This window comes from Salminus brasiliensis, chromosome 5 (assembly GCF_030463535.1).
Source record: "Salminus brasiliensis chromosome 5, fSalBra1.hap2, whole genome shotgun sequence".
In the NCBI taxonomy this organism is placed as follows: domain Eukaryota; kingdom Metazoa; phylum Chordata; class Actinopteri; order Characiformes; family Bryconidae; genus Salminus; species Salminus brasiliensis.
Window position 1 is genome coordinate 26,519,618 of NC_132882.1, and position 26,161 is coordinate 26,545,778.

General features: G+C 40.8%; 1 protein-coding gene across 1 annotated transcript in view; it reads right to left on the reverse strand.

Moving 5' to 3' along the window:
- xylb (xylulokinase homolog (H. influenzae)) overlaps positions 1-26,161 on the reverse strand; it is a 69,854-nt gene that overhangs the window by 25,021 nt on the left and 18,672 nt on the right. The window contains exons 13-17 of the mRNA XM_072678889.1: positions 21,606-21,721; positions 21,258-21,335; positions 19,747-19,839; positions 8,001-8,059; positions 4,830-4,917 (exon numbers count right to left, since the gene is read on the reverse strand). Of these exons, the coding sequence (XP_072534990.1) occupies positions 4,830-4,917; positions 8,001-8,059; positions 19,747-19,839; positions 21,258-21,335; positions 21,606-21,721 (434 nt within the window). The remainder of the gene's footprint in view (positions 1-4,829; positions 4,918-8,000; positions 8,060-19,746; positions 19,840-21,257; positions 21,336-21,605; positions 21,722-26,161) is intronic.

The window sequence follows — 26,161 nt, forward strand, 5'->3', positions numbered from 1 at the left end:
CATTTACATTTATGGCATTTAGCAGACGCTCTTATCCAGAGTGACTTACAAAAGTGCTTTGCTATTTACCCAAGAAAACCTTAGCTAGTTAGAATAGACTAATAATTAAAACATACCTCTAGCTTAGGCATTACTAAACACAATACAATAAGGTGACCATAGTACTCTATTCGGTTGGTGTGGCGCAACAGATAACACCACTACCTGCCACTGAGTTACAACACCATGTGGGAGACCAGGGTGACTATGCTGCGCTACACCAATAAGAGTCCTTGGGCAAGACTCCTAACACTACATTGGCCCTTTTCTGTAATATGAATAACCTTGTACGTCGCTCTGGATAAGAGCGTCTGCTAAATGCCGTAAATGTAAATGTATTCGCTATTCGTCCAAGTATTCTCGGAAGAGGTGGGTCTTCAGTCTGCGTTTGAAGACAGCGAGCGACTCGGCCGTTCGGACACCCAGGGGAAGCTCGTTCCACCACTTTGGTGCCAGGACAGAAAAAAGCCTGGACGCTTGTCTTCTGTGGATTTTGAGGGATGGCGGGTCGAGCTGAGCCATACTTGAAGCTCGAAGGGCTCTTGGTGCGGATCGGCTTTTGACAATTGCCATCAAGTATGGAGGGGCTGGTCCGTTCTTGGCTTTGTAGGCCAGCGTCAGGTTTTTGATCCTCTATATTTTTATCTGTATATTGAACAATATTTTTGATGCACCCCTTGAATTTAAGGAGTACACTAGCACTTAAAAGAAGCCAGAAGTGAAACTAGAAGTGAAACTAAATTTGTGAAACTAGAAAACCCCTCTGCTTCAATGCTGCTGCATACATCCAACCGTAATGGAGACTGCACAAATTGCAATATCAAGCTCATCACGACGTGGCTTTGATCCTGCCTTCTTTGCCAGTGGCTCTGGGCAGGCTGACATTAAAGACAGGTTAATCAGCACTGAGGTCGTCAGCACTTTCAGGCCACAGCAAGCACAGGCTGAGAACTACGCGTTAACGTTAGGCCTCCTGTGAATCACTATAGAGTGGGTGCCTGATGAAACCGGTGATTAGGACATTAGACGCTGCAGCTCGCAGGAAGCTGTTTGAATTAATCGACCACAGAGTCACACGCTATTACATGTTGAACGTTCCAGCACCTCACTGTTTGGTGCCTTTGTCAGGATGAAAGTACGTCAGCGCAGCACAACGTACATAATCATTTTCCTGCCTACACTACAGTGGCAAGGACAAAAAGCTAGTTAAGAGAAGAAGCTCAGTGTACAAAACATGTTCCGCTCAGGGTGACACAATGAGTTGTTATGTAAGAAGTAACACAGCTGTCTACACATGCTGTAGGACCAAAAGCTTGTGGACACCTGTCCATCCAGCATTTCTTCTGAAATCGTGGGTATTAACAGAGTGTCTGTCTCCGCATTGCTGCGGCAACAGCCTCTGCTCTTCTGAGAAGCCTTTTCACTACATGTTGGAACGCTGCTGTGAGGTTTTGATTGAATTCAGCCACAACAGCACCAGTGAGATCAGGTACTGATGTTGGGGCATTAGTTCTGGATCTGAAACACCACTCCAACCCTTCCCAAAGATATGGAAAGGAGCGTCATCATTCCTTTGCTCCACAGCCCAATTTTGGGGGCTTTATACCCCTGTGGCCAATGTCTCTCATTAGGTATAATGTGGTGCTGCACCAGATTGTCTCTTTCTACAGGCGCCGTTTTCTATGGAGATTATACAAGCCACGTCTTCGCAAATGTATGGATCGCTGTCCTTTTGTGTACTATTTCATCCTAGAATCTAATTCTATCTCTGGTCATTGTGGAATAGGGCATCATATTTGCATCCTCAGAAACCTGCCTTTTCAATGGTATATTTTTGGATGAATACTGTGAGTGGCATGTTAAAAAGTAAGAATTCACATACTGAATTTTGAATTATGTGAATGTGAATTAACAAGCAACAATACCTCTATTCTCAGAACACTTAACCTCTAGCTCAACTGTGAACAGTTCCGGCAGAAAAAGCTAAAAAATAAAACTTATTGATTTCCAACATGGACTGAGCACATGGATGCAGATAGAAAGACAGAGTAAGAGTTGAATCAGAGGTGTACTTTAGAGCAGGAACTAACAAGGAATTGTTAGTTCTGGACTCTGGACCCTCACTCACTACAATACACAACCATGGCTCACGGAAAACACACTACGGACAACAATGAAAATATTTCTTTTTAACTCACACATACACTCACATACAGATAAATATGTACATATATATATATATATATATATATATATATATATATATATATATATATATATACACACACACACACACACAGACACGCACTATTTCATCTCTGTATATATATTTGTATATTTGTATTCTGTATTTTTTTTTTTTTTGCTTATATTTCTATGGGGGAAATGGTTGCTATGATGTTGGCAGGTTGTTGCTTGGCAGTTGCTATGATATCCCAGTGGTTACTATGGTGTCTCAGGGGGTTGCTCCTTGGCCTGCAGGTTTTAGTGCTTTCCCTACTCCCAACACACATGATCCAGCTACTCAGCGCATTAATTAGCCCTTTCAGAGTCAAAGGGGGTGTGTTAAAGCAGTGGGTCCACTAAAATGTGCAGGGAAGGGCGCTTCTACGACCGGGGCTAAGAAACACGGATGTAGTTTTAAGTGAATGGTGCAGTGTGGAGGCAGTGTGGGGGTCAGGAGTGCAGATACATCAGCAGTCTCCACGGAAATGGCGTGACATTTTCCAAGCAAAAGAATCGCATCTGTTTAGTGTCTCCAAGTCTTGCTTAATTATCACAAGCATGATGCTGGGAATGTTTCATAGGATTCAAAAAAGAAATCGTGACCTATGTGGCAAGAGAGGCAAAAACTAGTCGTTTTTTTGTGCAAGAACACTGCCAAACTCAATGGAAAAAGAACAACCAAACAAGTCTAACCCAAGAATGTAGCTCCTTAAAAGCCCTTAACTCAATTACCACAATTAAGAAGGAGGGTGCATTCCATTTGAGCGGGCAGTTTTGGGAGAGCACGCTGGGGGTGGCTCAAACAAGATCAGTGAGAGCTTTAAAAGACTCTCTCCATCATGTCATATTAACGTAATCAGATTGATGAGCATGTCTGGATCAGACAGTCACTCCAGAATTATGATAGAGCACTGGTTATGATAAAGCACTGGTAGGAAGCACATTAGAAACTACAACAGAATTCAACCTCCACGTTTAACACATCCATGGCAGAGAACACACACACACTTGGTCACCTGAAGCGGTGGGCAGCCATCTCAGTGCCCAGGGAGCGATTTAGGTTTTAAGAGCCTCGCTTAAGGGTACTTCCGCCATGATTTTTTGAGAAGGCAGAAAGTGCTGTTCCTTCACCCTCAACCTGCACCTCCTGCCAGTCCAGGGGATTGAACCAGCGCCCTTTCAGTTCCAAGCTTTCTAATCTTTAGACCGTGCCTGCTTATATGCGACCGAGTAAAGGGAGAGCATATGGTACACTGCAAAAAGTAAAACTGGCCATTTTTAAGGATTGTACTGACAAATAACAAACTGCTTTGCATTGCTTTACATATAAAGTATATAATATGATATAGCTGAACTGACAACACAACTTTACATTGTGGGTTGGGTTGGAAAAGAGACCTTTAAAAGGCTCATAACCAACATGCATCTTGTACTTTTTCCTGAGGTCCACTTGAGATGTTGTGGATTTTTGTCATAATTCACCCTCATACAGCCATTTTCCAACCTCTCTTCTTTTTTTAAATAATAATTTATATAAAAAAACTACATTAACACGTTAACGAACACAATTAATCTGCTACATTAACGAACACAATTAATCTGCTAACTGTATGTGTTTACCTTTTTTACACAAATTAATCATCTCACCAAGTTGTAATCATCTTACTCGTAAGTCTCTGTCTTAACAGAGCCTAGTGACGTATTACAGCGTCGCTACTGCTGAGGTCGGGGGGGTAGATTACACTTTATTTATGCTGAAATATGGATTAAATCTCATAGAATCTCATGATTACCTTACCCCTTCCTCATCTCCCTCTCCAGCCCAATGACTGATCCATCCATTTATCTCTTAAAAAGTTATTGAAGCAATTAAAGCTTCTGATTCAATTAAACTGATCTTGGTCATGTTCGAGGCAAAAGTTCTCAAAACTTAGAGATATTATACGGAAAAACAAACGGATATCTCCAGTTTATTAGGTATTTACACATTTATTTGTTCTCCTGCCCAAAAATTCAAGGATGTGCTAGCTTGCTTAGAATATTGTTGTGATTAATGTAATTTCATCTTTTTAATAGATTTACAACACTAATAATAATACAATTACAATCATTTTTGTTAATGTGCCTATATGGTTCATTAAAAGAATTATGAAATAAAACGCTAAACTGCTACTGGCTGTATAGGCAGATACTTATAATATGACATCAAGACAACAATGTGTTGTTTATGCTGCTTAATTTTCATATATGGTTTGTTATGGACTGGGGAGTGATCCATATGTTTAGAAACATATTAGATACACCATTTATTTGAGCCTTTTTTTGTTTTGAAAATAGTAATGGTAATGAGTACCTGAAATCACCACTTGACGGCATCATTGACAGTACGTCCATCAGAATCACATTTTTTCATTATTTGCAGTCACTCACTCTTTTTTTGCCAGTTATTATAAATTTGACATTTACGCTGCTAAAAGTTGCAGTAAACACTTTTATTATGAAGATCCTAACAGATATGTTTATTGGTTAAATATGGCTGTAGCAGTGTAGCTGTAAAATCTTACCATGTATAGCTCTGTAGGCACCTCCCAGACAAGCAGAGTTGGCCACATCAATAGTGTAAACTGGAGCGTTGAAAACATCAGATAGAACCTGGGACATTGAGAAAAGATCAAAGTTTACATGTAAATACATATCAGATATTATCAATAAAAAAATATTATTAAAAAAGGGTCTAATGTTTTTTTGCCTGGACGTTCAGTTTTGGGAAAGTGAACTGACTGGTACAGAACCTTAACACTACGTGGAGGTTTATTAAACACTAGTATAATAAGTCATGATTTGACCTAGATTTTTTACTTTTTTACCAGATGTTGGCAATCAGTCAATACATGTTCAGTCTGTGTGTCCCTTTAGTTTAGAATAGGAGCAGACGAGGCTAACGCTGCTGTCAAACACTGGCCTTAGACTGACACCAATCCCATCTCTCATTTCTATATAAAAAACAAATTCTCATCATAGTTGAATAGTTGGACAGCTATTCTAAGAAACCAAAACAATACAGTTGGATGCCGATGATAAGGTAGTTCTAATTTAAATAAATATATGAAGAAGCTATATCCATGCAGCTTCACAAAATCATTTTATGATTTATATACAATCTTATGATTTAATATAAAATTTTATGATTTAATATACAATTTTGTAAGTAAATAATTTCAGATTTTGGTCTATGTTTACTGAGATTACACTGTCCAGTCTAGTGTTTGTTAGCAACATTAGCCTGGTATCTCCCCCTGAAAACTAAAGAAGCACACATGAGAAATCAACATGTCTTGGCTGATTGACTGCATTTGATCGAACACATACTATATTATCATCACTTGACATCCTGCTGAACTACTCCTTTAAAAGAAATAGCCATGAAAGATTCTTTAGGTGAGATAACTGTACCTCAGAAAGTCAGAATGCAGGTTACATACACGCATAATGCCAATTAGTTTGCCATATTAAGCACTAAAGCTTTCTAATAGCAATAGAACTACACTCTACACTGCGAGTATAGTAAGTGTAACCACATGCAGGCATACACCACCCTGCTTCTGATGTAGGCTTGACAGTAATTAAGTTATCCAAAGAGATGCTTTGTGCAAAAACTCTCTTTCATGCTTTGTTATATATGAACTGATAATGTAATGACCAAGAATCAACTAAAAAGATAATGGTGCAGTTACTCATTGTTCTTCGGGAACAGGGCTGTGAATTATACACCCTTTAAAGCAGATTAAAGCTTTAATTATTAAAGCAGATGCTCTGCAGAGATGTTCATCATAGTTTTAGCTCAATGTGCTGGAGAATGGAACCAACATAGCAAAGTTGTTGCACAGTTATTGGAAAATGTGCTAATGCACAACAATCTTGCCCAAAAAAATGCCCCAATTGCCACATTCATTCATACTAGCACAACATTAAAGCCTACATTAACATTTACATTTACTCCTTTCATCCTTTTATCTTTCTTCTGAGATGGTGACACTTTCTTCCTTCCTTCTTCCCTCTTGGCGTCGTTCTAACATAATGATAATATAATATGTGCCATAATGTGTTGCAGTTTAATGGTGCTTTTTTCACAATTTACAGCTTTTAACAACTGCATAAAAACATGCAACTGTTATTAGTTGTTTTTCATATTTGATGGCTGTCTTACTACCATAAAAATAGTGAAGACTGAACAAGCCCACACAGTTTACCTCAGATACATGCTAGTTATCTGCTTCTGAAGTGCTATATCAATTCTTTTGACAGTAGTTGTCTTGTCATTGATGGAATCTGGGTGGTTTAATTAAGATTCCAGGGACAGGGAACTAGGTACTACCATCATCAGTCAGAAGCCAGAATTTACACTCTCCAAAACTCTACCCAGTGCACACTGCCCAGTTCCATGTTCGAATGTTGTCTCCAATCCTTCTTATAGTGATCTTACTATGTGCAAGTTTCAACTCCAACCCAGATCTAACATGCCTCATGCAGCCAATCATGGACTTATGAAGGTAGTAATTATTTGGTGAGGTGGATTAGGGTTGGATTCAAAACCTGCTTGAAGTTAGCTCTTCATGAGCAGGGTGGAAGACCTCTTAGAGAAAAAGTTTGGCCACAAAAAAAAATACAATCAATCAACACGGATTACAACAACATAGGATGAAGTGGATTAGTCAAAACATGTTTGATATCTGACATAGGCTTCTCTGTTCTCTGTTGTAATAAACTGTGATGTCCAAACCAAAGTGTAAACTGAGCCCAGATGCAATGTCCCCAGGCAACCACCGCGCTCAGAGGAAAGTGCTGGGTATTTAGTTCTGATGCATCAGCTAGCAAACGGCTGTGCTGATCAACATCACATTGAAGTTATGCGGGAAGAGGGAGAGCCAAGGGAGTGAGGCCAACTGTGCTCACTCAGGCTCTGGCTGCTGATGGCAGGCAGCACGATGTGGGACTAGAACCAGAGGCACGATCCTTGGGTGAAGTCTCAGTGCCTTAGTCTGCTGGACCACTCAAAGCCCAACTGTACCCTGACCTATGTACCAACACATCCCTAGTCTATATCCTGTGGGCCAAGTTCCATTACTTTTTACTGTGTGATAAATCTCCTGTACTTCACCTATGAGATATGAATGCTAATAAATGTAGTGTTTAAACAACAATACACTGTAGCCACTTTATATCTGTGTTCTTCGTTATACGCTTGGGGACACATCTCACTCTAAAGCACATGCAAAAATATGTACAGTACATTCATAAATATGTATGCATTAAAGCCCACGGTCTGCTAACAAAAGAATACATAAATGCATTCAATCACAGCAGTGAACTCCACCCTTCTTTCAGTATGCACAGCAGCATCAGCATGCAAACATACATCTCAATGTATGAAGAGTAATATCAGGTGAGGTCAGGGTGCACTGCTTTCAAACTGAAACAAGCAGAGTTATATTCAGGTAGCACCTCAGGGATAGAAACAATCACAAACAAACACACACACACTCACACACATACCCACACAGACTCCTGCTGTTCGAGTTTCTCCATGGAAAACAACAGTTCAAAGAATGTAATTTTCAATCCTGTGAAAAGGAAGTACTGGGAAACCTACAAAACTGAGCTTTTCAGAATTTGTATCGGGGTCAAAAAATAAGCACGTATTTGTCAAGCTATTTTTTCAGTGTTTTGTTGCATACCTGAAGGATGTCCTTGTTAGACGAGGCCCCTCCCGTCGCCAGCACGCGCGTTCCTGGAACTAAAAAAACAAGAATACATTACGGTAATGTCAAATGCAAACCAGTGCCTCAGGTGTACAGCCTTCTGACTCCTCGTGCATGTGTGTGTGTGTGTGAGCACATTTTATTCCTGTATTGTTTGATGTACTGATTTGGCTGATATTTTGTAAGGGCTAAAAATGCTAATTAAACTTTATTCTATACCAGCAGCACCAAGAGAACTGTAATGAGATAAGGGCCACAAAAGTGAAGGGCAACATTCCTGACAAACATCAGTGGTATGAAAACTAATCTGCTACCAGATAAAGCAGACCACTCAGCTCTTCAGATATTTTCTGGCAGACAAAAGGCTTTAATCATTAATTGGTGCCATTAATAGCAGTAATGTATTACTTTATACTAGTATTGCATTATGAATATAGTAATTGTTTACATCAATCCATTCACCATATGTTTTTAGATATAATCACTGAACTGAATTTTAAATGTCACTCAGCAACTTTAAATTTGTATATTCAGAATTTGAATTACAATTTCATGATGAATAGACCAATGGAAATGGTCCAAAATGAAAGTTAAGGCAACATTATGCAGCGTTTTTACCTTGAAATAAAACCTTAAAAATGATTGTGATGCTCCACTGACTTCACTAACTGGGAGAAGAGGATCTCTATCACTGCCACTCCGGACTCGAAACATTGCTAACTGCTCTGTGTAATTTTGGTGGAGTGGGCAGAACAAGGCTTGTGAGTACTGTATAACGCTGCATGTGTAACCCAGGTCATACAATCCTGTAAAATCCTGTAATATAATTGTCCCACAACAGTACACTCTCAGATTACCCAGAAATGCATGTTTGGAGCATGCCCTTTGGTGGTGGCTCAAAGCACAAATTACCTGCTTCACTGTGGGGGGAGCCCATGAGCAAGAAAATACAAATTATTGCATAATTCTGCTTTAAGTCGGGCCAGCGGCTTCAGGTAATGTACACATGAACTATCAGAATGAAGGGGAAATGTGATCTCTGTGATTGTGATCCCAGAAGGCCTGGTTTAAGTGTTTCAAGCACAACAGTCTGTACAGTTTATTTAAAATGGTGTAATAAAGAAAAACATCACATGAGCGGCAATTCTGCAGGCGGAAATGCCTTTTTGATCTCAGACCTTGATTCCACTTTTTGCCAGGAACAGAAAGCTGAGGATGCAGTGGGCACAGGCTCACAAACACTGGAAAGTTACACAGCCTGGGTCGATGAATGTCAGCATAGACAACATGAATGTTTCCAACATCTTGTGGAAGATACATACACTCTATGTCCAAAAGTTTATAGACATCTGCACCCCCAGAGTTGATATTGGGTAATAACAGGGAGTTCGTTTTCTCTTTGCTGCAGTAACAATTAACACTAGATATTGGAACACTGCAGTCAGAATTTGATGGCATTTGGCCATGAGAGCACAAATGAGGTCAGGTACTAATAATGGATGGATTAGTAATAGATCAGAAATGCCACTCAAACATATCCCAAAGACATTGTCTGGAGCTCCAGCACCCTACAGAAGTCATTCACCGCTCCACAGCCCAGTGCTGCAGGGCTTCATATCCCTCTATCTACTGCATGGCATTGGACATGGTGACTTTAGACATGGCTGCTCCAGAGCATCCTGTTCTATTGGCCAATGCTTTCCTATAGTGATTAAACAAGCTGTGCATGCACAAATAAACATCAAATGTCAGTAATGAGTGCACTGCATGGCAGCTAAACTCCTCTAAATGGAGTATCAAAATACTTTGATGTGTAAAGAAATTCCTAAATCTCCAAATGTTTCACATAAATCAAAGACAGCAGCTGCCCTTTACAAAATGAACAATAAAAATTAAAAAATGGTCTAATCTGACTTGAAATAAAATTTTAAGAACATTTACTTCCACTAGAGAGAAATGCTGCAGGCACCAAAATACTGAGGCATGCATGGACATGCAAACCTCTGGTTTAGAGAGGCCTCATCAGTTTAGAGATGCCGGGTTCAGAAGAAGCACCTTATTTCTCCAACATTCTGGCTGCTCATTCTTTTCTTGCCCTGCGGTTCTGCAAATCCAAGCATAACTGTGATCCCTGTACACCGGCCTCGCTCCCCACCCGAGCCGCATGAAAGAGAGCGAGGCCCACAATGGCTTTTCTCCTTCTTGCAGCACATTATCATCACCCCGCACAGCCACATGGCACTACCCCTTCCTGCGTGCACTATTAAAACCTGTCACGCCGACGAGTGTAGCCTTGGGGTGCCAATAAGAATGAAATGGATCCAGTCTGAGCCTTGCACGATTGATTTGTTGCTTCGTTCCCGCTCTTTCATTGACCATCAATGAAGGCTGTACATCAAAGGTCGGAGTAGGGAGGAAAACCAATTATAATTACACAGAGAGAGGGATGACAACTGCACTAGCATGTAGGAGTATGGATAAAGCAAGAGAAAGAAAGAACGAGAGAAAGAATAGAAGAGAACATAAAAGTCTGCGTTAATGTAGGGCTGATGCGAGGCTTTGATGAATGGATGTGGCGATGGGGGAAGGGCTGGAGCTAAATCTACTGTACCAGGAAGAATAATAATAATAATGTAAACAGGAGAAAAAGAGCAAGTTCAAGTTCAAGCATCTGAAGCAGCACAGTTGAATGCCTTATTCTGAAGGTCATACAAAGGCATGGAGGGTCCTAAAAACTGCTTTTTGTTTATGAACAATACCAGAGCAGATTACCAGAGATCCAGAATCCAAAAGGACATTTGGGTAGCGGACACCGTTTCAGTCTTCACCCAGCGCACTGTCAATAATCTCCTGGCTATTACTATTGACAGACACAGCAGCGAAGTAAACATGTGACCACACCAAGCTGTTTACCTTTGCATCTTTCATCTTCTGAGAGAAGGAAATCGATACAGTGTTGCATGTAGGAACACAACAGCCGCAATGGCGATTTCAACATGTTCACAGAAAGGGCTTTATTTAAGCTGTGTTGGACAACTCATACTGAATATTATTCCACAGCTCATTAGGAGAAGATAAGTGAAAATTTATACCAGACTTCAAATAAAACAACAAACCAGTAATCTTTTTGCAAACAGCTTGTCCAGATATTCACCTACTGTGAAATCATCAATAGGCCACAATACTGTATTAATCCAAATGGTTCCATTTAAAACTTCTGGGATAAGCTGGGAGGTTAAGGGTGAGGTGATGTGGTGATCATCCAACATCCTAATCTCACTAACACTCTTGTCACTAAAAGCTCTAAAACCTAGTAAATGTCTTCCCTGGACAGTAGAGACTCCAACAAAAGAAAGATAAACTATTTTTAATACCCTTGATTTCAGAAGAAACAATGAATGAGAATGTGTCCCAATAATTCTGTCAGTATAGTGTAGGTTGTACCAGATCAATGTAAATGTAAATTTATATAAAAGGGTTATCTAAGGCATAAAGAATCAATGGAACTCTGTCTCCTCATCACGTCTAAGCGACCCGGCATGTTGGCTACCTGGCAATGCTGCATTGGTGGCGGTTCAAAAAAAGGTAGTGGCTGGCTAACTTGTGTTAAGTCCTTACCTTTCTAGTATCAGGAGCATTGCTAGTGCTAGAGGTGGGTTAATTAGACCCTTCAGACATGAGAATACTTTTGCAACCCCAAGGACATAAACTCTACCTGTACAGTCCTACCTGTACACGTAGAGGGACACAGGTTTGATCGCTGAACTGACACTGGAAGGATTTGGACAGTTCCACCAACAGCTCAGCTCACCTGATTTACTTTAACAAAGAACTGATTACACTGGGGGCCCTTTCTTACACCCTTACACGTGATACTCATCGCTATCTTACACCCCGCCAATAGTTATCTCTACGCCTTCTGCCTGCGCTGTTTAAATAGCAAAGGTGCTTGCGAATATATATATGCCGATGGGTGTGGTGGTCTTGAAATGAGGTGTTTTCAGGTAACTTTCTGGTGTATTGCTATTTTGGCAACAGAAAGCACAGGTGTGCCACTGACTGAAAACAACCTAAGCAGACGCCAACAGTCAGACGTTCATTGCTATCTTGGCAGTGGATTGTCAACACAGATGCGTACAGCCAAACATGCGTACACCCTAGCTTTGCGCCACAGAAATAACAATCTGCCAAAGTTAGACAGCACCTGTCTTCTAAAGGAAATGGCAAGTGACACGCTGATTCCTTTATTGCGTGCTATGCCCAAAACACACCCGTGATTAATTAATAGACTTATTGCATGTCTTTTGCATGTTTCGAGTTGCGCAAGGCATACCTTTCCCATCGTTACAATAGTAAAGACATACTGACACGCCCTAAATCAAGTTGTGCGGTGCACGGTTGACAGCTCGCCTAAATAACGCTAATATAGGACCCTAGATATTGGATGACAGCTGCTAATATCAGGGCTTCTTCAAAGAGCAACGCTCTCACATTGAATATTTAAACAATAAACACTGCTTCTTCTGATTACAGAAATATTGCCAACATGTTAGTGGTATGGAATTGAGTGACACTATGTAATAACTTTATTAAGCGTGGTACTGTACAACTGTCCATTAGCAGTTAGTCCTGAGGTCAGAAACTGACCACTGATGAGCAAAAGTGCATGCCAAAATTATTGCGAATGCTGGAAACAGGCCAACCAGCACAGACTGACAAGGAGCTTCTCAGATCTTCTCAAAGCTTCTAGGATCAACCGGGATGGCCCGAGTTAACCTTCTGCAAAAGCTCAGAGAATTAAGCAACTCCAGGCTGCTCTGAGCAGAAAACGCGAGTGAACAGAAGGAGGCAGGGACGGGTAGTGAGGCTAACAAAGCCAGCTATTCCTGATTATTCCTGCCTTTTCTCTGAGGAAAGCTCCCGTAAGAAGCCTACTGCTGCGCACACAGAGTGACGGAACGATTGAGATCACCCTTATTTGCATTAATCAAATATTTATGAAACCCGCGCCGCGCTGCTCTCTGCCAAGTGTGTTTGTGTATGTGTGTGTCGACACATTCACAGCCTTCGCAGAACACGCACAAAAACGCACAAAACGCCAACCAGGCCAGCGGTGAGTAACACCAGGTCACTGCATAATCGCCAGACCATCATGTGCACTCTTATGAATGAGCATGTCGTCAGTGGTTCCTTTTAGCAGAGATGTCAGTGACGGTGCGATACACAGGCAGACGGTGCAGATATTATACATGTCATGCTTCAACACTGGCCGTGTCTGTGCTAGCCTTGGCTCTGGCATTTCAAATTAAACACACCACTGAATCTCTACAAGCTGAATTCTGTAGTACCTACTGAATAGCCAAAGGAAAACAACACAACAAGCAAAGTGCACAAAGCTCCAACAGGCAATTTGCCTGTGGGAACAAATCTGAAAAAGGCCTTTGCTGTGGAAACATGGGAAATGAAATCTACAGAATAAACAACACAAATCACCTCATAGATCTTTAGGGGTTAATCCTCTAAAGACAGAGTAATATTAGCTAGTATTAGGGTGAAATTACAATGATATTACAATGGTAAGTGTGGGCAAAAGGGATGTCCCAAACAGATATGCACTATATGGACAAAAGTATTTGGACCTCTGTTCATTTATTTCTTCTAAAATCAGGGGTACTGATTTTACTGAATTAATCCTGCTTTTCTTGGAGCAACTGTCTCTACTGTCCAGGGAAGGCTTTCTACAAGATTCTGGAGCACAGTTTTAAGGATTTGATTGCATTCAGCAACAAGCCCAACTTCTCCATAATAATGGATAGTGCTCCATCCAATAATTTGGGGAGAGTTGAAAAGAGACAGACCCACTGCTCCACAGCTCCATACTGGGGGGCTTTAATCCCAGTCTCCAGCATACGCCTGGCATTGGCCCACTATATTTGCATATAGTAGCGACAGTAAGTTCGACTGAAAGACAAAGTAAGGAAACCTGGAAGGAAACCACTGCGCCTGAAAACAGTGGAAAACACTCCTTAGGCCATTCACTTGACTTTGTGCTCCCAGATATGAGGCTTTATCCTTTAAACCTGTGTGATTTCAGCCCCAGTTAGCTGGAACATGGTCTGCGCTGTGGTGTTTAGCCTGTTAGCTAACCGGTCTCATTTCCCCTCCCAACAAGATATACTGTTTACCCTGATATTAATTTGAGACGGTATAATGCTATGAAAAAAGTGGATACCACTTAACCCTACGGCCAATCCAAGCATACAAGCAAACATACTTGGAAAATGAGGTCTAACCCTGACCGCACTCGACATGACCTCTGGTTTTCTACACAGTTTTTGTGGTTCCCATACACTGATTGCTGCTGTTGGTACTCCTGCTGCTGATACTCCTGACAGATACTGTAACAGAATTAATCACCATAGTGATACCATCATATTCAGTCATACTGCCCATCCCCATGATTAGGCCCTATAAAAAACAACACTGTCAAGAACTGCATCACAGCAAAGTGAATACGCTTTACCAAGCAGAGAATCTGTAAACTTGAGTCAGATGGAAGCACTAAAACACTGAACGTTGAGTCTAGATTTTGACCGTAGCCCTTTCCCAGTAAATCCAAATGCTTTAAAATATACACACAAATGCAGCATGTCGACAACTCGCACTGCTCACTTTACAATTTATTTCATTCCAATCAGAGGAAGATGCCACATGTCTGCCAGTGAGCGACAGCGTATGTCATCTTACAATAACCCGACAGGCAGTGTACCAACATTCAGAGTAGCTGACAGCGATTTGTTGTATGGTTTGTGTGTGTTTTGTACACTGCTAGCAGCACCAACATAAACTGACATACTGTATGTGTACTCATCTGTGTGCTCTCTTCATCAGTACCGCAATTAATCCTAATGCTTTGGCAACACTCTAATTTTGACAGTCACACCAATAAAGCTGCTGAAGTCAATAAGGAGAGGATAAGAGAGTGAGAGGGAAAGAGAGAGAAAGACAGAGAGACAGAGAAAGAGAGAGAGAGAGATGCCTGACCGAGTGACTAGTGCAGATCAAAGAGCATGGTGAATTATTTACAGAAACATCAGGGGGGAGAGGGAGAATCAATGTCCCTTAACCAAGAGAGGGATATATAGCACATACGTCCCATCAGGAGGCCACAGAGACAGGCTGGAAATAGAGCAGGGGATATGAGGCTGAATCCACCTTTTTTCCTTCATCATTGGAAATTGCAGTCATTATTTTCATCATCATCATTATAATCAACCCATCACCACTCAGTGTAGATGCTATTTTCCTAATTTCAGGGTTGGGAGGGTTACTTTAAGAATATATGTGTCTGGTACAGATTACGGACTACACAGACTTCACTCATTAAAAAGGTGTTGTGTCAAATGGTTCTTTGAGTAGAGCCATAGAGGAACCATTTTTGGTTCCATTAAAAACCATGTTTGTAATAGAGATGTGAGACTGTGAAAACCTTTAGCATCAAGTAAATGTTCATTCTAGGGCTTTAAAGGCGCTCTATAATGGAAAATTGAATTTATCTTGGAGTAGCTAAATAACCTAAATATACCCTGGAGTAGTCATGTCTTCCCTGAAAGGAAAATCCAGCATAACTAAAACTCCAAAACCCACAAACTGTTACTAATAACAGTCTTGACTCATTTTATTGACTATTCAAAGCTGTGATGCAGAAAAAACGTCACTTTGGGAGAATATGGGTTTCGTTTTGTACAGATTCCTACAGTTTTCTGAGACAATCTTTCCCCAAGATGGCCTTTACCGCTAGATTCTAGCTAGCTGTCGGGACTGTGGCTTTTATTGTGCCAGTGTCCACAAAAGAGTAGTCTAATTTGGCAAGTGAGAGGAGAGAGATTATAGCGGTTATAAGGCTAAAAGCGAACCTTAGCTTAGTGGAGGCACCAGGAAAAGTACAGTTTGGAAGAGCACAGCTGACGTCCATGGATAGAGCAGCATGTATCGGCTAAAGTAAAATCATAGCTGATTAATTATGAATCACTACAATATTAAAAAAAAAAACAATTACAATGTTATTGGTACAGAGCTAATAACTATGCTAGGTTAGGCTGGGCTCTTGTGACCCTGTCTTGGCGTTCCAATAAAATTGATCTGTATATGTATGGAATTAATACTTTACTATATGGTCTAGATATTGACAAGATATGACAAGACATGACAACCAATTCTATTGGTCAGCATGACTCAAAAAGAGTCAAAGAAATTGCTAAATAAAAAAAATTATAATGAATATATATTTCTTTATGTAGTAATAATAGGTGATGTTACCTTACACTTAGACGAACATTCCCAAGAAATTCCACACAGAGTGACTGAAGTATATTGTCCATGTATTGCCAGCAGAACCCATCCTAACTTTCAATGGAAGTCAGTGCAAAAAGATTTTATTCCAAGACATTCTGGCTTAATTTAATTGGTCCATTCGTCATGAAAGTTTAAATGTTAAGAACAGCTGTGAAAAAAACAAAGACAAAATGGAGATAGTGACAGTGTTTTTACATGACAGCAAGGGTATTCTAAAGTGAGTGAATCAGCAATGGGACACAAAAAGTGTGATCAGTGCATTCCTAAAAAATAAAAAGGCTGTACAGCCTATTAGACACAGACCTGCTTCTGCAGAAACGATCATGAGACTTTGACTGACATGTGTATAACTGTCCCGTCCGGGCTGTATTTCTGTATTAATTTCCTAAAGGTACAATATATCATTGAGATGTTTGTATACACTCGCAAAAGATTGCTCAACCACAGAGTGCATTATTGATAACTATTGATAAGGTGTTAGTGAGCAATACTTTTAGCTAAATCCTCCTGTGAGAGCCTGACTGACCTTCAGCTGAGAGAGAGAGGGAGAGAGAGAGAGAGAGAGAGGGAGAGAGGGAGGGAGAGATTTCAGCTATCTGCTCCAGCTCCAGCTAAGAGCCCTGCGGCAAGCTCAAATGTCAAAACACCCTGAGCACAAATCAATAGACAAAGTGGCAGTATGAAAAAAATGATCAAAAAATCCTCACTGCTGTACCTTCTGCTGGAGAGATTTTTAGAAAGAGGTTTTTCCCTGATTACTTGTTCTATTATTTATTATTACTCTTTATTAAGAGAAACAAGAAATAAAAATAGTTTTGCTTATAGACCATAGTTAGACTGCATCTGCATTACAGCGACCAAGTAATGTAACATAACAGCTGTGTTGAGCTAAAGAAGAGATATCTAATAAATATGCATGACAAAAATTGATGTAAATCATACTAATAAACCAGATACTGAAAGCAATGGTTTAAATACGTTTGCCCCTCCCAGATATGTACTACTGGATCATTTCCCTTAAGAAATAAATGATCATGTCTAATTTGTTTGATTTGGTTCAAGTCATGTTTAAGCAGAAATATTGGAAATTCTGGACATTCAAAAACTTTCAAGCACAACTGTAGTACTGGCAATAATGTGATTATAATTCTTGAGGAATCATAACAAATTCTCAGATTTAAGATGTTTTTACATTTTAGATTTGATTACTTTGGGAAGATACAGGATCATTTTAAAAATCAAATCCAATTAAATTTGTATAGCACTTTTTACAACTGGTGTCACAAAGCAGCTTTACAGAATCAGTAATTAGTAAAAAGACAATAAATCTAAAAAAAATAGTAAAAAGACAAGAAAAAGACAGAAAAAAATCTAAGACCCCCGCTGAGCAAGCCAAACGTGACCATGGCAAGGAGAAACTCCCTCAGTGCTGAAGGAAGAAACCACGGGAGGAACCAAGACTCACATGGAGGACCCATCCTCCTCTGGTCAGAACTCTGTATAAATTATTGATAAAAGGCACAAATCTGAACACCAAGACTGTTATACTGTTCAAGGTATGAAACACTGAATACAAATGCTATTTACAGACTTCTTTACTATAAAATCAATCATGAATTGAAATTGTAATGATAAAGTAATTGAATTACTATCTAAAGCATTCCCATCATGCCCACCATCTCTGGACTGATTTTATCCCTCTGCAGTAAGAAGGATAGAAATAGGCCTGAGGAAGAAAAGCTACAGGGGCAGAGAGTTCCTGCAACAGTTACAGTGGGACTGACTGCCTCCAGTCTTCCCACTGTAATTTAGGGAGACTTTTTTTCCCCGGAGTCAGTGAGAAGGAGCTGCAGAATGGTTCTAAATGTTAGAGAGAGAGAGTGTGTGAGTGAGAGAGTGAGCGAGCGAGAGAGATGCAGCAGCAGAGCCGAACAGTGAGCAGGTCAGCTGGTAGTTAGAGGAATTTTCTCTCAGGCTGGGACAAACTCCCCTCTCTCAGCACCTGATCACGCTTTAATTAAAGTGTGTTTGTTTCGCCGGCTGTCGGCAGCAAGCCTCCCTGCTTGTAATGTAATTACCCTCACTGTGATTTCTGCTTCAACAAAACTGACGGGGAAAACCGAACACTCACGTACAATATAATGAGAAGAAAAGGTAACAGCTGTGCTTTACAAGGATTTACAAGGGAGTCACGAGTAAAAGTAGGCATAACAAACCCACTGTTGGCCAATAACGGGGTGTGAAGGAGGCCATTTTGTTTAGTGTACTGGTTGCAGGTTTGAGCTGCTTTAAATTTCCCTGCAGAAAGCTCTGGAGTTATACTGCATTAGGCTGCAGCGTTTGAGAGCTCTACCCTCAGCCAACAGTTCCACCTACTGCAGGTGCATTGTTGTTAGGCCTGTTTTGTGTGTGTTTGTAACAGACAGAAAGACAGAGAAACAGATGTATTGATAGTTCCTCAGACGGACAAGACATAAAAACAAACTGATATACAAGGCAGACACACAGACAAGACAGACAAGATAGACAAGACAGATCCACAGACACAAATTGTCCAACAGACAGAAAAGACAGGTCTACAGACATAAAAAAACAGATACCCAGACATAAAAAACAAAATCAGATAGACAGACAAAATAGATCAACATACAATAAAGACAGACCCACTGACAGAGAGACAAAACAGACCCACAGATAGACAGACGGGCCAGACCCACATGCAGACAAGACAGATCCACAGGCAGACAAGACAGTCCCACAGGCAGAGAATAGATAGACAGAAATACAATACTAATAAACGGATAGACAGACAAGACATGGCAGACAAGACCGATCCACAGACAGACAGACAGAAAAGACAGTTACAGACAGGAAAGACAGACCCACTGACAGAGAGACAAGACAGACCCACAGGCAGAGACACAAGACAGACAGAAATACAAGACAAATAAACAGATAGACAGTCAAAACATAAAGACAAAGAGACATGACAGACAAGACAGATCCACACACAGACAGACAGATAGATGGACAGACAAAAACACAGAGGTCCACAGACGAAAGGACGAAGAGACAAGAGGCAAAGAGGCAAAAGAACGGACAGATCCACAGACAGACGGATGGATTTTGGGAGCTTTATAATAAGGTGGGAGAATAAAAGAAAGAAGAGGAAAAGAGGAAGAAAGCAGCTAAACAAAGTGAAACTCTGGAGGAAAACTGGAGTGAGGGGAAAGAAAGAGTGAGCGAGAGAGAGAGTGAGTGAGTGAGTGAGTGAGTGAGTGAGAGAGAGAGAGAATTGCAGAGAGACAACACAAAGAGATAACACACGAGAAAATGAAGCTGAGATAAAGTGTGAGTGAACACTTACTGATCTTATAGCCCAGCTTTTGGGCATGCACCCTCTTTGCCAAGAACTGTCCTTCAACCAGAGCTCGAATTTCCACCTCCCGGGTGAAGGTAGCTACCTGTGCAGGGCCGAAGCACAAAAGCAGGCTTTAATGCAGCAGAAAAGACTGATTCCTGACTTCACAAAGCTCTCTTTCACTGCCCGGGCGTTCCCACAGATGAGCCGGGCAGCAGCAATGACCCCAGCTCACACTATAAGGCAGCCGTAAATCCCACTGTTGATTGAAGCTGCCCTTTCACACTGATCTGAGAGCGGTTTTCAGCTCTGAGTCTGAAATCGGACAGGGTTGCAGTTAGGGCAGGGCAGGGCGGTCCTAGATCAGTGGTAAAGGGCAACTTTTACCCAGCAGTTCACTCACAGTACAGCGGGCAGGGAACATATGGACATAACTGGCTGTGAAGAAACTACTGATGAAAACCTACTTCTACTACTGACAGATCTAATGAAATGGGAATTGCTCTGGTAAGAATAACAAAGAGGATAATTTTAGCCGGAGTGCACTGTGGTATATTCTGCTGATGGTTGGGGGGGAAAAAAGAGATAATATTTATTTATTTTTTATTTTTATTTTTTATTATTATTTACTTAATACATTTCTTTCTAATTTTACCCAATTTTTTCCCAATGTAAAAGGCCAATTACCCCCATTAATGTGAACTCCCCTATCACTAGCAATGTCCCCAATGTCTCCTCTGATGCATGAAGCCAGTCATTGCCTCGTTATTATATTATTTATATCTTTATAGTCTTTCATCCAGGGAGGTCCTGATGTAATCTGAGTACTGTATTTATGAGTACCAGCCGATGCAGATTCAAAATACAGAATAGCTTAAATATTAAACAAATATCCAGATGCAAACCTTTCAGACTTTTGCTATTATCAGTGCAGATTTAGTCATTTTATTAAACTACTTATTTTTTTTGAAGATCCAAACTGTCTACAACTGAGTAGATTCTGCTAGAGACTTGGTGACAGTACACCAAGTAGAGGATATGGTCAAATGGTGTAGTGAAATTTCATACCCCCTAGGTATTCCACTATCGACTATGAGTGGTGTTATTGAAAAGCTGAACCACAGCAACTTGGGAACCACAGCAACTTAGCCATGAAGTGGCAGACCACATAATGTTACAGGGCGGTGAGTACTGAGCACATAGCGGCCATAGCGCATTAAAGTAGCCAACACTTTGCTGACTCAGTAAACCTGCAGTTAGAGCTGCAAATAGGGACTCCATATTAATGTCTATGGATTTAAAATGGGATATCATAAAAGCACCGCTTCATTTAGTAACCAGGAACATTTTTATATGTGCATGATGGGGATGGTTTGTTTTATGGACTACTTATGTCAAATAACCATGGATATGCAATGATTTCACAAACCCAATCCATTTAAACATGCCTAGATTGGCCCTGATCCCCTGTATTGCATCAGGACATGCCAAATATCAAATACCAATTATACAAGTACCTACTCGTTTGTCATGCTGATCAAATCTGTGAACCCCAACTGCCGGAGGTGTGATCTCCATTGCATCAAAATAAATACCTGAACAAAAATGTGAAGGAAAAAAGAAATAAATAAATGCATGAGGTTATGGTTGATTAGTTTTATCTCATTTATCACCCCTCATTCACTGTGGCTCCTTGATGGGACCCTGACATCCCTGTGATGCGCATGAATACATCTGACCCAGTTTCTCTGTGATTAAGCCAGAGAGCGATTCACCAAATAAGCATGATTATCACTCCTCTAATGCGCTCATGGGTTACTGATGTTTTTTTAAATGTAGAGTAAATGGTGTGGAACGACAGTCACCTATGTTTTCATTGTTTCCCATAGGGACAGACCTCAGGGCGCTGGAGAAACCTTCCCATGATCCTCCGGCACACTCGTTACGGATCCTCTCTCTAGTCAAAGAGCCATTCTTATAGCTGAAAAGAACAGGAGGCATCACAGACGACAGGTTACAACTGAGGCCATCCAGGTGTATGCTAATTAACCATCAGTGAAGGGACACAATGCATTTCTATAGGTTTTTGATTACCTATTGTCAACAGCCAAAGACCAAGAAGTAAAAACAGGAAAATGGGGTAATTTTAGGGGCCATTTGAGTTGACGTAAAAGAAAATGAACGACAAGACCATCTTAGGCATTAAAAGTCAGGAAAGACTAGCGGCTGGCGGTCAAATTGATTTTTCCAGTTGCCAGTCTGGAACAATAAACAGGACAACTATCCGAAAGCTCCCAGATATATCTAGACATCAGTGGGGTACTAGCAGCCACCACAAGACTACTGCTAACACTCAGTAAAGCTCCTTTTACACATGCACTTTTGCCTGGGAATGAAGTATTGAAGTATTTACAGCAAATACACAGGAAAGAATAAAGGTTTAAGTGTGAACGTGAATTAAAATGTTGACATACAGTGGCATGATTTTCTTTATTATGCTCCTCTGCTCCACAGTTTCACATTTCTAATCAAAGGTAAGGTTTCCTTTTCATGACTCTTCCATGGAGATTTTGTTTGTGCAAGAAACTCTGTGCACCATCACTCTGGACCTTCCTGCAGGTTATTATCAGTCTTTTTTTTTTTTTTTTTTTTGGGGGGGGGGGGGGGGTTACCTCCCTTCAGCTTATGAACAGTTCTCTTGAGTTTCCTTCTTGCAGCTCCCCTGAACTGCCTTTTCCTAAAACATTCCTAGATATTACTGGTAGAATTTATTCTATTATTACTGGTAGAAATTACAAGCTGAAAATGCTTGGTGGTCTTCTTATAGTCTTTCTCTGCCTTGTGGTGATTTTTTTTCCTTTTCAGATCCTTAGCTGGTTGCTCAGAAGCTTTATAAATGCCTTGACTCCTCAAACCTTGTCGCAACAATCATCAGGAATGGAGTCCTCTAATCAGCTGATTAGCACATTGAGAATTAAAATAATTGATGCCCACATAGCAGGAGAAGATAGCAAACAAACATTTTCAGGTAGCCATTTCCTCAGTTTATAATGCAATTAAGAAATGGCAGTGAACAGGAAAAGTGAAGGTCAAGCTGCATAAACTATAAATCTCAATTTGAGCACAAAAACTTTCAGGAAGATTTAGTAGACTCTGGAGTGATGATACACTGTTCTACTGAGCAGCAACATTTGCACAAATAGGGCCTTCATGGAAGAGGAGGAATCCCCACCGAAAACTTGTGGGAAATGTTGTCAAATGAGTATGTAAACAATCATGATGCCCTTTGAAAACAATTCCTGTGGGCTAATGGATGAAGTTAAAACAGAACTTTATGGCCTCAATGCGCAAATATATGTTTACGGGGGGAAAAGGGTACAGGATTTCATGATAAGATCACCTCTCCGACTGGGGAGGACTGATCATGCTTTGGGCTTGTGTTGCAGCCAGTGGCACAAGGGACATTTCACTGGTAGAGATAAAAACAAATTTAATTAGATAAATTAGCTGAGGATGAAAAGAGGCTCCTACAGCAGAGTAGAAGGGTAGTCAAGATCCTAAACACATCACGGAATCCACCATGAACTACCTCGAGAGGTGCAAGCTTTTACAAAGGCCCTCACAGGGCCCAAATCTGAACATCATCTAAAATCTGTGAATAGATTGTCCACAGAAATTCAAAGATCTAGAAGCCTCAGTGCCTCAAAGGGCCTTTTTTACACCTCAGTCTTGTTGAGCATTTTCTGCTCATCATCATTCAAGTCATCCCAAACACTTTTGTTGATCTTGATCGCCTGGATTCTGAGGTGGTCAGTCCATTGCACTGAGAACAGCAGCAGCTTTCAAACCTGTCTTCTTCTCACAGTGGAAAGACAGACACAAACACTTACAGATTTTTCGGATCTGAATCAAAAGTGGAGTTTGTTTTCTCCTCTTTGTACTCTATATGATGGATGCAGTTTGGGGAGTCTTCCAGATCTTGGATAGTTGTTAGGAGTCCCATCTTCCCAACTTTTTCATTTCTTGTGACTTTCCCTCTTTATGGGTTCAGGCTACATGATTTTAGCCCCAATTTTCAAGTAGACTGTTTTAGGAAATCACAGACACAAATTTGCTCAGTGCTGGGTAAACTGCTCAAAGACACAATCAGAGAGGTCGCAGAGTGATCACTGATGCCTCGCAAGCTTCTGACAAATATTAAATTTCTGGACCTGTTGGCTACTATAAATCCAGTAGTGTGAGAAGTGTTGTGACTGGAAGTTAGTGCAGCAGCTAGCTACAGCCAATGAGAGCACGAGACACTGGGTTAGGAGAAAAATGAAGGTCGGGACATCCTTCTTCGTAAGGAAAAAAAACGTCTCATGCATGGTTTGTTTTTCAGGAAAATCGTGTAATTCTTGACCCTGTGACACAGATCACTAGTATAGTGATCACTAAAAGATTCCTGATTACTAGACAACAAGGTGTGTAGTGTGAAGAGTAGAACCATCTGACGACTCCTGCAGTTGTGTAGTGTGAACCTGGCGATACCTACTGAATTGTATCTAATTACCTCAAAAAGATCTCTTACAAACATGGCATTTGTATTTACTGGCCATTTTGCCATTTGAAATTAAATTAATGAACATTAGTTCATTTAGATTTTCAAAATATTCCATTGCTAATTATACATAAAGGCCCATCTGGTTTAAGTCAGTAGAGATTGAACTCCACAAGGTCGCCACAGGGATAGTGATAGTGACTTCTATAGAACAAGAAGACTTCAAAAATGCTGCATGGAGACATTCATTCAGCATAACAAAAGAGTATCTATCAAACTGCAGTCTCTTTTCCTAGCTATACGACGGTGAACTTTACTGTTGTCTCAGTCAGCAGCGAGCTTGATATTTCTCCACAGTCAGTCATTCATACACAGTGCTGGAGTTCTGAGCACTTCAATTACTCTGCTGCTTCATGCCTACACAGCGACGAGAGACTTTACAAAACCACTCACACACACACACACACACACAGCCATTTTACTGCGATGGATGAAAATTCTTAAAAAGAACGACCGCTGTTATAAGGATAGATGTTCTCTCTTTTTCTACTTCATCAGAACTACAAATAACATTATAAAAATATATATTAAAAATTATCCACAAAAATGACTAAAACATAACATTACGGACAGCCACCTGGACCATGGGGGTATTTTTAAAGGACCTACAGTGAGTCCAAGAAGTATTTGATCCCTTGCTGATTTTCTTTGTTTGCCCACTAATAAAGACACTATCCTTCTGCACTTTTAATGGTAGATATATTCTAACATGGAGAGACAGAATATCAAGACAAAAATCCAGAATATAATTTTAAAGAATATATTTTAATTAATTTGTATTTCAATGAGGAAAATAAGTATTTGATCCCTCTTGCCAAACACACTCAATACTTAGTGGCAAAGCCTTTGTTTGCAAGCACAGCGGTGAGACGTTTGTTGTAGTTAACCACAAGTTTAGCACACACACCAGGGGGAATTTTGGCCCACTCTTCTTTGCAGATCCTCTCTAAATCATGAAGGTTGGTGGGCTGTCGCTTGGCAACTCTGACCTTCAGCTCCCTCCATAGATTTTCGATCGGATTGAGGTCTGGCGACTGGCTGGGCCACTCCATGACCTTAATGTGATTTTTCTTGAGCCAATCCTTTGTTGCCTTTGCTGTATGTTTAGGGTCGTTATCATGTTGGAAGACCCAACCACGGCCCATTTTCAGATCCCTGGCAGAGGGGAGGAGGTTGTCCCTCAGGATTGTGCGGTACATGGCTCCATCCATCTTCCCAGTGATGCGGTGAAGTAGCCCTGTACCCTTGGCAGAGAAACACCCCCAAAACATTATGCTTCCACCTCCATGCTTGACGGTGGGCACAGTGTTCTTGGGGTCATAGGCAGCATTTTTCTTCCTCCACACATGGCGGGTGGAGTTGAGGCCAAAAAGTTCAATTTTGGTCTCGTCTGACCACAAAACCTTCTCCCAATAACTTGGTTCATCTTTCAAATGATCATTGGCATACTTGAGGCGCGCCTCCACATGTGCTCTCTTCAGCAGGGGTACCTTTCGGGCACTGCAGGATGTGAATCCATTGTTGCGCAAAGTGTTGCCAATTGTTTCCTTGCAAACTGTGGTCCCAGCTGCCTTCAGGTCATTTGCTAACTCCTGCCGAGTGGTTGCAGGACGATTTCTGACTGTTCTCAGCATCATTGCCACCCCACGAGGCGAAATCTTCTTTGGAGCACCGGGCCGAGGTCTGTTGATTGTCATGTTATACTCTTTAAACTTTCTGATAATTGCACCAATAGTTGTTACTTTCACATCCAACACCTTACTAATCTTTTTGTAGCCCATTCCAGCTTTGTGAAGGTCAACAATTCTGACTCTGAGGTCC